Genomic DNA, 12799 nt, shown 5'->3' with positions numbered 1-12799 from the left:
CATGTTTTGGCCTGAGGCCTCTGCGGAAAAAGTGAGAGCAAATCCAAAAATGTAAAAGCAGAGATAGTCTGAGAAAATCTCTAATAGTCAAACTGTGTGTGAAGTAGAAAGGAAGCCATGTGTAAACTGTGCTTACAATTCTGTGAGTTTGTGTCAGCTTAAGAGTTACTTGATTCTGCATATGACTGCACAGGCAAATTGGCTCATGTTGACTTGTGCTACAACTATCTGTGCTACAACTTAGTGTGATGGCTTATGGGAAAGGTCTATAAATACTGTAAGAGTCCCAAATGCATAAACACACACACACACACAACACACACACACACACACACACACACACACACACACACACACATACACACACATGGAATATTGATACAACTAAATACAAATGGAAGAAATCATTTGCTGAGACTCAATCTCGGGCTAGCCTTTATCCTGCTCCCTAAAGAATACAACAGTTAATGTGTTGACCAACATGGCAGGGGGAGCAGTAGATCTCTGATGTTGACAAATCTCATGTTGTAGACTAACAAAATATGTTCTGTATTCAATATAAATTCAAAACCTTGGGAGACAGATCAAATTAAAATTATTATGGAATTTTAATACAAGCCGAAGCAGTATTCACACATTACCAAGTTATTTCCACACAAATCAGCCTCAAGTGCACAAATGTGCTGATGTGAATTTGAATGCTATTTAATTGAATCTGATTAGGACGTTTTAGCTTCTGATTGCTACGATAAGTCTAATTTACAACAGAGCTTTAGGCATAGCTGTTTTTTCATTCTGAAGAGCCATCCATTATTGATTTGGAGATGATAAGAAAAATAACATCAATGCATGTAAATGAAATGAAGAGATTAAACATGGATATGCAAATAATATTTTCAAAAAGTCATTACAGTGGTAATTAATCTTTGTAGCCATTGAAACAAGTTAATGCGGATGGTTACATCTCATTGCCTATTCATTATGGTGTAATAAGATCATTAATTGTAAAGATACTCAGACTTTTGGGAGTTGAGAAGACAACTCACACAGGGATACTGAAGACCCAAACTAGTTGAGTGGGATTTTACAGTCCTTGCACGAGGCAAACGAGAGCATGAGGGACCCTTCATCAAGATGACAGATTTATCAAGCTGACACTCAGTCAAGCTGACTTAATCCCTATTTATCACACACAGCCAATAGCCAGAAGGTCAAAGGGCATAGCCACGGACTCATCAGCTGACCCGGGCTAAATTAGATGTAAATGGGTGGAGAATATTCCAGTTTAATTGATAACCAATAACTCATGAGGTTGACTGCACTCCATAATGAGTTTTGATAACGTGCCACAATATGGATATATAATCCCGCATTCACAGCCCCCACAAATGTGCACCAGCATATCTGACCCCAACTCCAACTTCCACCCCACCACATCTCTCTCTCTCTCTCTCTCTCTCTCTCTCTCTCTCTCCTTCCCATAAAAAATAAGTGATTTGGATGCAATGGTTGCCTGGCTCTGAGAGTACCAGTTGTGCCACCTCTCAGCTGCCTGCTCTCTGCATCTGGGCAGTGGGAGAGGGGGGCTGTGACATTTCTGTGCCCGGGCACACATATTTGCTATATTCCATTTTATTATTTGTTAATGCCTCAGCAGAGCTGGGACTAAATCAATTTGGGCTGATCTTTAAAAGCCAGCGCATCACTGAGCACATTACCCTGATTTGCACTTCATTACTGGGGCTGTTGGCCACCGCTGAACAGTCACATCAGCAGGTGCGGGAGAAAGGCAGCCTTAACACACACACACACACACACACACACACACACACACACACACACACGAGAGAGAGAGAGAGAGAGAGAGAGAGAGAGAGAGAGAGAGATGCTGTTGGGGAGATGGGAGAAATGAAGGTGCCCTTTCACAAGGTGACAAGCCCCTAAATTTGTAAAGTTGTTCTAGTCAGTTCTTTCTTTGACCCACTGCTCTCTGGGTGTATGTCACATCCGATCAGTGAAAGAGACACTAATATACTGATTTGATTTTCTCTCTGACCATAGCTGCTTGGATCACTTATCATACAATCAGGGAACAGTCTTAAATATATAAGAAATAGGCTCCAATAAATCCAAATGCATATAAATTCAATATTAATATATATTATAGTGTATTACATAGTACACATTACATATGACAAACAGTATGGGTTTGAGTTGAAGTTGCCCATCTCCAACAGTTTCAGACTTTTATCTTCTGCTTCCAAGCTTGAAATATGATTACATAAAATGTAATTTGAAAAAAAAGAAGCATTTTCTATCTCTTGAATAGAATCTCTCTCTTTTCTCGCCTTAGATTTTTGAGGAAAGAATTGCTTTGGGATTTGATGCTTGAAGTAATTTTCTGACTTTTCTGGGTTTCATCTGATTACTCACCTAGAGTTTGGGCGGTTTGTTTGTTTTTATCAGGGAAACATTTAATGAAACTACACTCACAGATTTTCACACACACAGTTAGAGAAAAAAAACTTTTGATTTCCTTCATTTCATTTTCTGCCTGTTTTTTTTATCTTATCCAAACATTTTAGGCATCTCCTGATCAGACTGATACCAAGTTTGGATTGAAAAAAGAAAGAAAGAGAGAAAGAAAGAAAGAAAGAAAGAAAGAAAGAAAGAAAGAAAGAAAGAATACTTTTTTACTCAACCACATTTTCGAAAATGCAACTTTACCAACTTGTCGACACAGCATCAGAAACCCTGGGGTGCGTTTCCTGTACAACTACGGAGGTTAGCTTTTTACAACATTGTACGATGCATAGTTGAACTAACCAACATCTAAGGTATGACTGTTTCCCAAAACCGTAATACTGACATAGTACTTTGTAAGGTATGACAGTTTCCAAGCACACACTAATCCCGGCGCAGTGAGCTGCCTGCAACAACAGCGGCGCTCGGGGAGCACTGAGGGGTTAAGTGCCTTGCTCAAGGGCACTTCAGCCGTGCCTACTGGTCGGGATTCGAACTGGCAACCCTCCGGTTATAAGTCTGAAGCGCTAACCAGTAGGCCACGGCTACCCCCAAACATTCATGTACACGAACGTTCATTGGAACTATGGTTTTGGGACACACTTGTGTAGCTTAACAATCCATCGGACTATGTAAGTTGCACCACCATTATTCAAACTATCGTTTTGGGAAACAGTTGTGTTGTACTTAGCATGTAAGTTGCTAACATAGTTGCTAACTATGCTTTTGGGAAACGCACCGAGTGATTACTGCACAGCCCTTCAACCATAGGTGCTTAGTGCATTTTTATTGTTTGAAGAGGTTTAGGTTTCTGCAGGCATTTTATGGAGAGCGCAAGAGTCATCTGAAAAATAGCTTGGAATATCTGTTCTCTTATCACTTCCTGTGATAGTTCAATTCTCCACGCGGCCAGACATTTAGCGCGAGGGCTCCGACGAAAGCACCCCTGATACAGAGAGCCATTCGAAGTTGTTTGCCCCCCAAATATCACACACTCGCTGAGCAAGCACCCTGAGCTCTCCTTACATCTTTACATGCCTTCCTCCCTTCTCCTCCACCCCCTCGCTACTTCGCCTGGAGATATTTACAGAGGCCAGGGCAGACTCCTCTGGGGCGAAGAACTAATGCTGCGAAAGTGAGTTTGTAGCCTTTGGGCGAAGCCGACTCCCTAGCCAGCCAGTCAGCCAGCCAGCCGAGCACTCGGCAATCCTGCCTCGTATGATTACACAGCAAAAACCTGCTGGAAGGTATTAAAGCTCATCTTAAGCACGAGACAGCGGCGGCAGCGGACCCGGACCCCCCCCCCTCATTTAGCTGTGTGACAAAAGCCGAGTGAATGATGGCTAATCCATTTGAGCGGACAGATCTGCCCGAGAGCTGATTGATCCCCCGGGGGGTTGTTTGTATTTGGGGAAGCTTGCTGCAGGTCTTCTCCTCTCTCTCTCTCTCTCTCCTCCCCTGTGATTGAAAGCTCTTCTGTCTGTGCTCGGGCTCACAGCTGGGGCGTCCGCTGAATGTGCTCATCTTCATTCCAGAGCCGTCTCTCTTGTCCTCGCGATCGCGCGCGCTGCCCAGGGGGGGTTGGGTATAAATGAGAGTAGCCGTACAGTGGTCAAGCACCGGGCTATGAGGTGAGGGTGAGCAGACTCTTTAAAAGCTCCCCGAGGGATCAAACACTCCCGTCCTCTCCACGCTCCAACTTAAGAGTCATATTCATCTCACCAGGTAGAGAGTGGGAGGCCAAGCAGATAGGATTCTAATTTACAGATTCTACAGATGTTTTGGTGTGTGTGTGTGTGTGTGTGTGTGTGTGTGTTTGTGTTAAGTCTGTGTTGAGCATGAGTGTGCAAGAAGATGCAGCCAGGCACACACACAAACAGTGAAAGTCCATACCTGTGCTTTATATTTCAGCTTTGAAATACATTTACCATGTAATGACTGTGTAAACGGGGATACAGTATGTGTGAAGTCAGTGTGTACCTGTTTGTCACTTGGCAGCAGAGTTCGGAGTTTATTTCAGGGGCTAATAAACACTTGCTACTGCCAAACCATCAGTATTCTGGTCAGGCGCATTTGCAGTTCAACACACGGGGGATACTTTTTGTTTGCTTTTAAAGTTATTCATCCGTGAGGGGAAAACTCTGTTGGATTGTAAATGTGTGTGTTTTCCACCATTCGACTAAAGATTGTTGGACAGTGAAAACAATTCTACTGATCTTTGTAATGCGTGGACTTTTTTTTTTTGGGGGGGGTACTTTTTAAAAGAAAATCAGTAATTCAGCAGCCAGTGTCTTAACAGTGCATCTGTTCACCATGGATCAATAATGATGTTATGACACAACACACACAAAAACACAGAGAGAGAGAGAGATAGATAGAGAGAGTCTGTGTCAGAGAGAGAGAGAGAGAGAAACACACACACACACACACACACACACACACACACACACACACACACACACACACACACAAATGCAAAAGAAGACATTTAGCTGAACAAAACCATCAGAAAGAGAGAGACCCAGAGAGATGGAGCGAGAGGGACCCACCACTCCTTCTCCCAAGGTGATCTAGGCTCGTCGACGGCATTGACAGATGAATTCCCAGGAGAGACTGCTGTGAATAGAAGACATTTCGGCAGCGTTTGGTATCAGCTCAGCCCCAGAAGAGACTTCGAGATGCTCCGCACTGCCTTTGTTCCTCTGTGCCTTTCAGAGCACATTACACTGCAGCGCGCCGAAGAACAAGGCACACACACACACACACACACACACACACACACACACATACACACACACACACACTCAAAACACAGCTCGTCTGAGGAGATCGCAGTCTGGAGACAACCTCACCTCTTTCTATCTGTCTATCTATCTCTCTCTCTCTCTCTTGACTTTCTTGCTCTTTTCTCTCCTACTCTCTCCATCTCTCCCTGGGCTCCCACTCTAGCCTCGGTCCATGGGGTAGAAGTTCTAGCTCAGCATACCTCTTTAGGGGGCATTTTTTCCCCCTCTTCTTTCCCAATAAGCTCTGTGCTACAATCATGACCTTCTTCCTGTGGAGTCTTTTTCAATACTCATTTAGCGATGTTTTTAGATGTGTATGACTGTGCGCCAAGCAAGATCAACACAGCTTTTTTTTTTTGCGATTATCAATGCTAGTGCTGTTATCTGGTGATTCCGGGATTATCTGACCTGACAAGAGCCCAGGACCCGATGAGCAGATCAAGGCTTAGCCACCCACAGACCGCACGGAGGGCGCCACTCCAAAACTGCACGCGCCCTGCTGAGCAGAGATCAAGGCCTCACCCCTAACTAAGCTCCCACTAGCTGATGGTCAGAATGAGGCCAGAATACAACTTGGGGGGTATTAATGTGGTATGAATATTTTTCCATAGCTTCTCCTTGGGGCCACCGTTTAGAGGGGGAAGATTTAGTGGAATGTCCAGGCTCTTTTCCTGCTCATCTAATGTTCTATCTGATCGCTTATTCTCCTTGTAGTAGACCACTTCTCGGATGCTGAGTTGAAACCTTTCATCTTAAAATGGTTTTTATCCCAACCCTGCGTGGTTCACCATTTTGCCAGAATGCCCTACCGGGAGCAGAATAAACACAATAAATAAGATCTCTGCATTTATTTACAAACCACTCCAGCACTGGGTCTCGCCGAGACGGCTTGGATACGTGCCACTTTGGGTGCCATTCTGCTCACCTGATCTGCTGAATGTTGCTATAGCTACAGCACGCGGAGTGAGCGTTTCACTAACCTAAGGAGGTGGGGTGAGGTGGGGGTGGGGGGTGTGTGTGTGTGTGTGTGTGTGTGTGTGTGTGTGTGTGTGTGTGTGTGTTGGCGCGAGACTGCCTGTGAGCTCTCTCTCTCTCACCCATGCGGCTAAACATAGTCAGCAACCGAGGCCTTCTGTTGACGTGCTGGTAATGACAGGGACAAATGGGCGCGTCCGCGGGCGCATAACAAAAGGAAATGAAGTAAAAGTCGAGAAAGTAGCGGGAGTGCAAGAGGCTCGTGCTTTGGGGAAATGTCATCCCCGATTTCGGAGACCATGGGATCAGAGGGCCCCGGTTCTGAATCACAAACAACAGAAAGTAAGTCGAAGCCGTGGGGGTGGAGGCAGCGGGGAGCCCCGACACCCTCCCCCCAACCCTCCAAAGGAAGACGTGACCTGACCTTTGTCCCCCCTGCGGGCTGTTTGTAGCGTTGACCTCTGCCATGGCTAGCGCATCCAGCCAGTGCACTATGCTGCAGAGGGACAGTGCAAAAACAATGCCTCTGTCATCAATATCTCCAAGGGGTTTTTTTTTGACACTGTGGAGTGTGGACTTTCATAAATTCAAGTAAACAAGGAAGAGTCAAGTGGAAATGTGTGATATAATAGAACGACTGGCGCAGAACTAAACTCTGTACCTATTCAACAATATCAGATAATGCCAGAAATGACATCCGAAATATGTAGGCCTAGAACACAACAAACTCATCATTACATTCTTGACTTGTAGCCTAACATCTGTCAGGCTTGAAAGTGTCACAACACAAATTCCACAGAGAGGAATATGAAATTACAGTTTCTTTCATTATTTACTGTATCTTCTGTTAATGTACTATGAATGTTAATGTCTTACTTATGAATATTTTGGTAATAGAAAAAAAAAGACTGGAAAATACATGATTTCCTCGCAAATACTTTGGACCAACCGAATAAATGAAAGGCACAACCAACTCATCAGACTCCACATCCATTTACCATCATGCCTTGCTTGCTTTTGACAGATGTCGGTCACTGCCAAGCACGCAAAGTCATGGGAGGAGAAGTATTAAAAATCATTAGGCGGAAATGTGTGCGATGAGATTATTCGCTGGCGTCGCGCTGATTGCTTTGTGGAAGCGGGCGCCGCACAGAGCCGAATCAAACTAGCACTAGTGAGCGAACAAGTTTCCTTCTGCATGCAAATCATTAATTACTTATTAATAGCCAGATGAAGCGCGTCTGTGCCTCCAAAGTAAACAGGAACGGGCGACCCCAGAGGGGTATAGGGGAGAATGGGGAGGATTTGCTCGATAAGCTGCTCTGGCAAGTTAATCAGGTTCAGAGGCCCGCTCTGGTACCCGTAGCTAGCAGACTCGCAGTGAGCCCTCCCGACACAAGGAATATCCTTATCAGCAAAGTAAAGGGGCTCATGGGGGAAAAAAATACATGGTTGGAAAAATTCTGTTGAAAATGGCGTAGAAGTTGGGGGACAGGAGAATTAGAGAGAGAGAAAGAGAGAGAGATGTGGTATGCATAATAAGTATAAGAGACCCCCTTCAAATAACTAATTATAACACAGTACCAAAAAAATGCAATTTTCAACTCTTCACCCCTCTCACCTTGCGGGTATAATCGTCTTAAACAGAGGGATTTAGGAGAGATTTCTCAAAACTGTAGAATGGAATGAGAATGAACTTGGATTTGAGGTGTCTGAAGAACAAATGGCCAGATTCACTTTGAGCCCCCCTTCATGTAACGCCCCAATCTAGGACATTTGACTAAAAGTGAATCATTAAAAATTCAACGCTACAGGATGAAGCAAAGGCACCCACTCTCTAAAAAGAGAGTATTTGTTTGTGTTCATTATCAGCAGCCCTTGAGGGACTGACAGAAACGTGTGAAAGTGTGTAGTCAAAAATTACAATCCAGCTGGGGCTATTTATCCTTTGAAAAGGGTGTTAATTTGTTCAGGAGGCGAGCGTGATGCCATATACATTATGAATGAGGTGTAAATCCCATCTCAACCTGTTACTGCTCTCTGATACGCTAATGAGCTAGGAAGTCGGGCATCATTCGCTGCAAGGGGGGAGGGAGGAGGTCTAACATACATGCACATTCATAGGTGAGTTGTGTGTAGTCTTCTGTGTGTGTGTGTAGATGCATACTCAGCTTGTGTGAAGGTGAGGTGGGGGGGGGGTGAAGAAATGAAATGCCAGCTATAATGGCATGCGGTATTGTAGCTTTGCTTCTGTAACCCGAGGGCACTTGTATCTTTTTTTACACACACTGAAGAAGGTAATGCTTTCCGCTCCTACCTCTACTTAGAAAAACAAAGACAAATGCAGCTGTGTAATCCCATTAACAACAATGAGGAATGTTGCCTATTTTTCCCCATGTACAACATAGTCGGAGTCCTTCTGTGACAACCTTGGGCTGGGCTTATGGCACAGAACAACAACCCTGTGTTTACACACTTAAAAAATGACTGATGCCTGTGGGACAGCAAATGCTGTTGCTAAAATGGCAAGTCATCAGGATTTTTTCCCCCCTAAAATGTTACTAAATCTCCCTGCAGCTGAGCAAATACAAACTTTCCCACCAGGGGTCCTTAAACGGCTAACCATTTGTCTTGCCTTTATGAATGGCACCAAAACTTAATCGTGTGAAAAGGGAGAAAAAAATACCAGCGGAGGAGCAATTTAAAGCGAAGAAAGCCTCATTATGCTCCACACGGCCTGACCTCAGTATGGATGTCCGACAGGGACCCCTCGACAAGGGCTCCGAGGCGTGCTTAGCCTGCCTGTAGGGCTGAGGGTTATTCTGAGCAGGCTGGGGGCAGGGAGGCAGCGGGAGCTGGCTGTCTTTCGCTCTTCATATCATATCTGTATAAACACCAGGAGAACTAGGCTGGGGTGGCTTATCCTACAGGCAGGAGGAGATGGAGCGATCTGGTTCACCTCGCACAAACACACACATGTAGACAGTAAACACACACACACGCGCGACGCACATGCACGGACACACACACACACACACACACACACACACACACACACACACACACACACACACACACACACACACACACAAACATACATACATTCATGCATACACACGCACACCTAATCAAGCCAGGAACACTAGAGAGAGTGGAAATAAAGACACTCTGTATCAGCAGGCTTCAGACGGCCACTGCTAACAGCAAAAACATCGGTGCCGTCCTGGAGCGCTGCCCGCCCCAAAGCAGAGCAGTGCCCGTCTCTGCTGGGGGCCAGAGGCTTGGAGCACGCACAAAGACATTTAACCAGCAAGGAGCGGCCGATGAAGGAAACAGAACAAAAAAAAAACCCTTTCAAGGATCTTATCGAGTGAGAGTACAAACACCCATACCAGCTGCCGCGGCGGCGCAAAGTAGCTGAGCCAGAGCCCATAATCCTCCCTGGCACCACAAATCATAAGCCCAGCACCACTGCTCCACAACCCCCCCCCCCCCCCCCCCCCAATACGGCATTCATTTAAAATGGCCCTTTAACCACATTCAAACAACCATACATTTTCATAGCCGAAAACTGAGGAAGAATGAGGCACTGCTTCTCTGAGTTCTTATCACTGATTAAAGTGGTCAGTTTGAGACTAGAGTTGTGATCATCTCTCAGAAAAGACATGGCATGGAAAGTAGAGACAAGAGGAATGAAGGGGTGGGGGGGCAAAGACAGCCGTCTTCATAGGATTCAAGTGCTGGCTAACCAAATAGATGCAACCCCTTAAAACTAGCGCCAGTGCCGTTGGCGAGCGGGACTTCATCATTACTCATGCGAGGAAAACGTGGCGAGGCCTAATACGCCGGCTCACCCAGGGTGACAGATTGGCAGGGCGCCTTTGTCAGAGCATCAGTCAGCGCCAGGGAGAGGATTTCATCCACCCGTGATTTAAAGCTGCCGCCACAATCACCTCCGCCACCTCCACCACCTCCATCACCACCGCCGCCTCCAGCGCAGCGCGGGCCAAATAAAAACCCGAGCAGTAATTGCTGATGCTTACGTGCTCATTTGCATCTCTGCACTCACAGAGCATAATCTTTAAGTGTCGCCTTCTTTTTTCATCACATAAAAAAAATAATCTAATTAGTCGCCTGTGAGCTCAATGAATCAATAATAAAAAAAATTCCCTTCCTTTTGTGGTGTCAGCTCAAATGGGGAATTACATTTTCAAGTGTTCAAACATATGGCCCCAATAAATAAAAAATGCATAGACATACCACACGTGACAACAGAATGCATGCATTTTGAATTAGGTTAAATCCAAGAGTGCAGCCAAGCATATCTCAGATTAATTGAACGAAGTACAGCAAGCGAACAGAGAATTGCGTTAATACAATTTGTGCATCTATTGGCAGACGCTACTATCAATTCACACTAGCTCTTCATTTGTTTTCTTAATTTCTACCTCTATCAGTTTCGGTGAGGAAAACAAGGAGATATCTGCTTGTCGCCGATTCCAAGTTGGCTCAGTTTGCTCAAAGAATAGAAAACAAGACACAATGAATAAAACATGAGGGGAAATTACAACAACAGAAGATAAATGGCTCGCTTCGGCGCCAGGGTGGTGCACTGACGTGCCCGTGTGTCATCTTCGCACTCACCTCAGGGTGAAGATCTCCACCGGGGAGAGGTTGGAGGCGGCCAGGAAAGCTGACACCGTCTCCCGCTGCCGCATGGGCCTGGAGGGCAGCATCACCACAAATGTGCTGTCCAGCCGCAGCTCGGAGAGGGGCTGGTACAGGCGCACGCTGCCGATGCGGCGCATGGGCGTGGGGCCGGCAAAGTAGCCCATGGGCCCGGGCTGGGGCGGCGCGGCGCGGATGCCCGCCGGCTTGCGCGAGTCCTCCGCGTTGCACTCGCTGGCGCTGCCGCCGCCGCCGCCGTCAACGGATTGCACCATGTAGTAGAGCTCGACGGGGGTGCCATCGGCCTGCTCGGGCGCCCGCTGCCTGCCGGGCACCACGCTGGGCGGGCTGAACCAGCTGGCCAGCGGCTCCAGCTCGGCCACGCACATGCCCAGCTCGCCGCGGAGGCGGCACGAGCCGCGCACCTCCTGCGTCTCGTGGAAGGCGAACATGCGCACGCACGGCAGCCGGTCCACCGCGCTGTAGTCGTCCCAGTCGCGACCGGACACGTAGAAGAGCACCTGCACCTTGGGCCAGCTCGGGTAGATGCGCTCGCTGATGATAAATGTCTGCACTTTCCAGTTGAAGGTGAAGAGGGGTGGCGAGGATGAGGAAGATGCCGAGGTGGTGGCCGAGGACGAGCTCCCCAGCAGCGAGGGCCCGAGCAGGTCCATGGGCACGGGCTGCTGGACGGAGTACGGCCCGTAGCTGGCGTTGACCGTCGGGGTCCGGTGGGCCTGCTGGATGAAGAAGAGCTCGGTGCGGGCCTGCAGGCTGGAGTTCCTCATGATGTCCTGGTTGGCCTCTTTCAGGAAGAAGGTGGACTCTGCGTTGAGGACGCGGTACTGGACGGGCAGGTACATGGGCATGGGGCCGTATCTCTGCAGGCCGTCCAGCACTAGCCTGCAGTCCGTCACTGTCAGAGAGAAGGACAAAGGGATAGGGGAAAAGAGATTAGTCATTTTTGCTTTTATTTCTCTGGGGAGTTGTCTGAGTTAAGACCTGTGCGTGCCCTGGTTCCTCCCTTCATTTCTATCTCTCTCTTTGTCTTCTTTCTTTCCCCCCCTCTCTCTCTCTTTGTCTTCATTTCTATCACTCTCCAATCCCCAATCACATAAAAAAGAGAGGACTCCACTCTTTAAAGTGATACTCATATGTCTTCCTGGTAGTCCGTTTCGTATACTCTACACGATTCCCATCTCGGCAAGCCAGACCCTCTTATCGACCGCGCTACACTCGCGCCATCACACTGCAGATATTTTGGGTGATGGAGGGTCTCAAGAGGCCCCATTGATTTCACGTCTGGGCCAGGGAGCGAGAGAAAGAGACAGACAGAGACCGTCAGGGAGAGAAAGAGAGAGAGAGAGAGAGAGAGAGAGAAAGAGAGAGAGAGTTGTGACAGCTGGTGGCAGGCTGTCCATGCACCGTGGTCACAGCACTGGGCACAGCTCTGGATGATAAAGCAGTTGGGTTTGCGCCTACAGAGACGGCAAGAAAGGTCTCAGCCATCTGAGGAGATAGATGGACCGGTGTCGGCTGTAAAAGGCAAAATATGAATGATCCGGGTCCTTCTGTGTGCTCGGTCACCTCGCAAACATTTTCTTTAAAGGAAAACCTAGCTGTATAACATCTGAAAAGTCTCACGCATTTTCTTTCTAATCAATCCCCTGGGAGATAGAAAACTTCAAACTAAAAGCAAATCAGAAGCAAATCTAACACATATAATTCAGAAATGCATTTGGTAATGTTTATGGCTTTACAATGAGCCTACCAAGTCATGTGGAAACTACAACGAAGGAACATATGCCACCTTCTGAGTTGGTTGGACAAATTTAAAAAGAGTCTGT

At 46.8% G+C, this 12799-nt stretch overlaps 1 protein-coding gene across 1 annotated transcript in view; it reads right to left on the bottom strand.

Annotated features, from left to right (window-relative positions):
* Window positions 1-12799, bottom strand: part of si:dkey-112m2.1 (transmembrane protein 132D) — a 141379-nt gene that overhangs the window by 88299 nt on the left and 40281 nt on the right. Inside the window, exon 2 of the mRNA XM_048258410.1 lies at window positions 10929-11868. Coding sequence (XP_048114367.1) covers window positions 10929-11868 — 940 coding nt within the window. The remainder of the gene's footprint in view (window positions 1-10928; window positions 11869-12799) is intronic.

This window comes from Alosa alosa, chromosome 12, assembly GCF_017589495.1.
Source record: "Alosa alosa isolate M-15738 ecotype Scorff River chromosome 12, AALO_Geno_1.1, whole genome shotgun sequence".
Taxonomy (NCBI): Eukaryota; Metazoa; Chordata; class Actinopteri; order Clupeiformes; family Clupeidae; genus Alosa; species Alosa alosa.
Note: the sequence above shows the minus strand (reverse complement) of the source record. Positions and strands in the feature narration are given on the sequence as shown.